Consider the following 5,563-nt stretch of genomic DNA (forward strand, 5'->3'; position numbering starts at 1 on the left):
CAATTATCAATCAATCAAATTGTGCATGGAAAGTGCATAATTTGTCATATTTTGTCATGTTGATTTGCAATTTCCATTTGAATTGCATCATGCCAATCTTGTCATTTATCCAATTCTTCTATAAATTGGATGATTTTCAATCAAACCTAATCCGAATCCTTAATAAAACTACCGAACTTATGCTTCTAGTACTCTTGACCAATAACCAACATCAATCTTGCTTTCAATTGTATGTGCACTTGTAGGTGAGATCCACAAATCCATTGAAGAGGAAAGAACAACAATGGAGCCGCATGGAAGGAGCATTCAATTCTGCATTTGGTTTGCATAATCTTTCATTTTGAATGCTTTGTTTTCATATCTCTATTGAGTGTGCTTAGGATTAGGTTCATTTGCAATGAGTGCTCTCATGATTGAATTACCATGTCTAGTGTTTTGATTGATCTACTTGTTTTTGATGATTCCTAATTCCGATGCTACATTAATTACACAAAGAAATAGTTCTAAAATATGAAGAAGTAGACAAAGAAGCAAATTTTGGAATAAGAGCAATAAAAGTTGTGGTAAATTGTTTAAGAACATTTTCATTCGTCATCGATTCTTCAATTGCTTTCCAAACATGAAAGCAAATGAAATCCCAACACTTCTGAAAGAACAAAGAAGTGAACACATTCGGGCGAGGGGCCTTATCCAGAGACATAAAAAATAACATATTATAATGTAATCAAAATATAACAACAGTAATTAATTAAAAAATATTAAATAATTTAATAATTTATTTATTTAAATTTATAATAAAAACCTAAGAAAAACTAATTTAAATTTTTTAATGGTGAAAATTAAAATTACTAATATCACTTTTATTCCCAATATACACACTTACTTTTGATTTTAGATTTATTAATAAATGTCTTAATTGTCATTTATAAAATAGTTTTACAAATATTCAAAAAAAAAGTGGCTGGAAAAAGTTATACCGTGAACATTCAAATGAGATTATAGCCAAAAGTATGAAACATTAACACAATAGTCAAAGATTGCTAAGTGACAAAAGTCGTAGTAGAAGGGGCAAAGTGTCTAGTGTGTTCCATCCACCATTACCATAGTTGTCATTATCTTGTGTCTAGTGGCATCCACCAGTTTAGGTTATCTTTAGGAATTCAACAAACAATTATTGAAAAATGTGTAGAGTCAATTTGATAGTTACAAATATTTCATAAAGATTAAGCATGATAAATGTCTCTCCATATGCTACTTGCCTATAATAATTGAATCTTTAATATGTGAAATGAATTTAATATAAAATATGTTACAAAAAGTAATAAATACCTTTCCATGTGCTACATACTAAAGCTAATATAAACCAAAAACTGCATAAATTGTCTACAAATGATGTGGACATGTGGTGGTATCTAACATATGATGAATTAGAATGAGTGGATGAAAGGGTGTTGTAAAAAGAAATACAATAGAAAATAGTATAGACATGCTGAAACAAATGTGATGGTATTTAACATATTCATGAATTAGAATGAGTAGATGAAAGGATGTAAAAAGAAAAGGTGCAATAGGAAATAGCATGTACCAAAAAAAAAACAGCTAAAATGAAAACAATGAATGCATGTGATCCACCATTAAAAGAGATAAGGAAGAATAAATTGATGGTTGTTCTTCACGGCAACGTCTATTCAGCACCGAAAATAGTAACGAATTTTGAGAGAGAACGAGAGAGAACGGTAGCTGCACGTTTTGCTTATCACAGTAGATGAACGTTTTGCGTATGACTGTTTTCAAATATCAAACAGCTATAATTTTTATTTTAATGTTTCAGGGAGAAATAAATAAGTAAAGTGATGATAAGCAATTAAAGGCGTGGAGTGGGCAGGAAGAATTCATTCTAGTTTTGGCAATTGTTTTTGTTTTGTTTGAGAAGCTTAGAAGTTTTGTCTGAGATGGGGAGGTCTCCTTGCTGTTCAAAAGATGCCCACAGAAAGGCGTGGAGTGCCCAGGAAGACTTCACTTTAGTTAAATACATTAAAACCCATGGCGATGGTTCATGGAATTCTGTGCCAGAAAAAACAGGTAGTATTTTTTATTTTTTATATTTGGTCAAAGATGATTTAGAATATTGATGAGTAGTGAAGTATGATCTAAATTTTCAATATAGATTTGATAAAAATCTGTCAATATGCCATCTTCAACAACTAAATTGACGGAGATTTGAGATTTCTGCTGTTCTTTGTAAATGATCAAATAAATTTCTAAGTTGTTTTCAATGAAATTTTTTAACATATTCATCAGAAATATACGTATTCCAGAAACATAAATTGATGAATGGCGAGAAACATTGATGTGGATTTGCAGGGCTAAAACGGAGTGGAAAGAGCTGCAGATTGCGATGGGTGAATTATCTTCGTCCTGATATTAAACGTGGAAATATTTCCCCAGAGGAAGACGACCTCATTATTAAAATGTATCGTCTACTTGGCAATAGGTACCTATAAAGTCAGCCTTTTATCATAAATGTAAAAAGTGTTTATATAGACAAGATATTTATTGTATTGAATTTTCTATTTATTTTTACTTTAAATTTATTTATTATTAATATGTTATATATTTAAATATTCTAGATAGGGAATGCATTTGTAATAGAGGAGGTATGAACAAAAGGCGAACATGTGTGTTTATGGACTACAAAAAATAATAAAATTAAAGATTATCTCTCGGCATTATCTCTCAGCATTTACATTTTTTTTTTAGAATATAAATATACTAGTAATTATGTGATTGATTTATATTTGTATATATGATCACATTAGCTTCTACTTGGTGATGTTATTGTGATTTTAAGATTTTTTTAATAAAAAGTGCATGAAACAAGTTTTAAATCTTCAAACTCTCTAAATTTTTTGAGTTTTTCACTTGAATCTGTATCAAAATGTTTTTGCGGAGTCCCAAATTCCAAGTAGAATCACCTTGACAAAGTCCTCCGTGTCTCATTTCTATTAAAAAACACAGTGCTCACTAATGAGATTATCTTATCTTCCGTATTCTAAGATTGGATTGTTGCTGTAAATTGGATTATGCTACGACAAATTGGTTGAGTAAGCAATAACACCATTTTGTTTGAAAGAAAAAGAAAAAATAACAATAAAATATATTTGTTCTTACCTTATATGTTAATCCAAGAACATAAAAGTAAAGCATTGTCTTCCTTAATCTATTTATCAATCTTAGAAGTTACTGACATAATTCTTGGATGATTTCCTGTGATGAATGGCAGATGGTCACTGATAGCAAAACGTCTTCCAGGGAGAACAGACAACGAAATAAAAAACTACTGGAATGCTCATCTCAGCAGGAGGGTTGCAAAACCTCACAATTCTAATACAAGCGATTCATCTTCTGCTTCTACTAAAGATAATTGTATATCAGAAGGTAAACCCATAGAAACAACACCATTGACAAGTCCTGGAAAGTTAATATCAGATGGGTGTGATAGTTCTACTCATATTAAGGAGAAGGAAGATCATAACTTGTGTTTTAGTGATGATCTGCATGCCTTGACTGAAACCAAATACTTGGATGAAATCGGCTCCCTCGAAAGCATTGTACAAGTAGAGAGGAGTTTTCTAGTCGAAACGCTTGATAACCATGATCAATTAGAATCACAATGTTCGCTGAAATCGAACCTACAGTTATTAAGACAAATCTTAGAATTGGAAGAGGAATGATGGTATTTTAGTGTTCCATTATTTATCTGGTTTCGTAGTCATACATAGTTTAGCTGTGAAGACAGTCATAAAATTCTGAACTCTGTATAATTATTTATCTCAATTTGCTATGGTTTAGTTGGTTTTTACTGAATATCTTTTATTATTACTTTTTCTATCTAAGCTATGTAGCATACTATATATGTGTTTGAGATTTTAGTGTCTTGTAGGCAATGAACAACTTTATTTTCATGGATAGCAAGGACATTCTATTTCACATTCAATATAAATATTATAGAATATGATATTTGTAGAAGACATTTTAAATTTTTTTTGTCATATATATATATAACTAAGATTATGTTAAAAAACTTTAGATTTATGTTTTCAGGTTTTTAATATTTGCTCAAAAAAAATTGTTAAATATTATTTTGTATGCAGTTTCTGGATTAGATTGCGATGGTTAAAAATTTCTCACATAATCTAATCGAGAAATTGCATACAAAATTTGAATGGATTGTGGAAATCAGATAGCTTTGTTAAATATTTTTTTAAATAAATTTTAATATTGGTGAAATAAATCTATTTTGTTTGTATGATTTGTAAAATTTTTATTTAAAGTTTTATTTTGAATGTGGGTTTGAGGTCATTCAAATATTTTCTAATTAGTCATTATCTATTGATTTCATGAATGAATTATTTCATTTATAATCTTTGGAGTTGTATTTGAAGACTAGTTGAGTTAATTCATACTACCTAACGATCCAATTTGACACATATCAAGCATCAAAACAACTTAAATTTTAAACACATAGATATCACATTTAGCTACTTGTGTCAACATCTTGCATAATTTGTGCATTTTTTCTTATTGTATTCAAATGATCATTCCAAATAAATGCTGACTCAATATCCTAGAGTTCTGACAAATGGTATAAATCCTTACTTAAGAAGCTCCCAAATAAAGTCATTGCATGGTACATGAAGATTCAAATATCATGCAAAAACATGTGAACAAGTTCTACATAGAAAATAACAACATGATTCAAACATACACCTCACATTTTCAAATCCATGCTCTAGCTTAGATCTATGGTTATATACATTAGATCCATATTTGGGCAATTGATTTTAAACTTGAGAAATGATCTAAAACAATAGATATTCATTTTCTAGATTTTTAATTTTTTGTTTGATTAGTCCTGTTTTTGAATTCTTTGATGGGTCCATTGTTTGAACATCTTGATTGCACTTTTCATTGAAGAAAATCCAATGAAGTGCCATTTATTTAATTTAATACGCTTCCCATCTCCTTTTTGCATTGCATACTTTTTGTGTTGACCTAGCTTTATGCCTATGGGTTGTATCTTTTGTAGTTTAAATGTGGATCATTATGTGGTGCTTGATATTGCTTCAAACTCTTCACTATCGCAGTGCATGCAATGATGAGTGTTATCTTATGCCCTACTTTGATATATGTCTTTTGATTGTGCTAGACCAATGATTTGATTAAGTTCCTGCATGCTGATTTTTTGTGTTGTTACATTGAGATGCAAGCCTACTTTCTTGTGCCTAGTTGTGAGAACCATTGCATGACTGATGTGGATACTTGATTCAATGTGTGGTTGCTTTGGCATGATCTATACCTATACCATGATTTGGTATTCTCATGTTCGAAATATTCATTTGAAAAATGATTATAATGAGATAAATGATGTTAACTAGATTAGTTGGTTAAAGGTAATGAATCATATTCCATGTTATTTATATTTGTTGAGATATCATGTTAGTAATGGTGTTATGATGTTAACCCATTCAAAGAATATTAATATGCTCTGTGTTGTAGAGGA

At 29.9% G+C, this 5,563-nt stretch overlaps 1 protein-coding gene across 1 annotated transcript; it reads left to right on the plus strand.

Moving 5' to 3' along the window:
- Window positions 1-1,952: 1,952 nt before the first annotated feature.
- Window positions 1,953-3,734, plus strand: LOC131078462 (transcription factor MYB1-like). Its single transcript, XM_058016172.2, has 3 exons — window positions 1,953-2,082; window positions 2,365-2,494; window positions 3,284-3,734. The coding sequence occupies exons 1-3, from the start codon at window positions 1,953-1,955 to the stop codon at window positions 3,732-3,734; spliced, it is 711 nt and encodes a 236-aa protein (XP_057872155.2).
- Window positions 3,735-5,563: the final 1,829 nt, after the last annotated feature.

Source organism: Cryptomeria japonica, chromosome 7 (genome assembly GCF_030272615.1).
Source record: "Cryptomeria japonica chromosome 7, Sugi_1.0, whole genome shotgun sequence".
NCBI lineage: Eukaryota > Viridiplantae > Streptophyta > Pinopsida > Cupressales > Cupressaceae > Cryptomeria > Cryptomeria japonica.

Excerpts from the sequence above, each read along its gene's own strand:
- LOC131078462 (XM_058016172.2), top strand. The coding sequence starts at position 1,953 with ATGGGGAGGTCTCCTTGCTGTTCAAAAGATGCCCACAGAAAGGCGTGG. Across the intron at positions 2,083-2,364 it reads TTCTGTGCCAGAAAAAACAG|GGCTAAAACGGAGTGGAAAG; the intron begins GTAGTATTTTTT and ends GTGGATTTGCAG. Across the intron at positions 2,495-3,283 it reads TATCGTCTACTTGGCAATAG|ATGGTCACTGATAGCAAAAC; the intron begins GTACCTATAAAG and ends GATGAATGGCAG.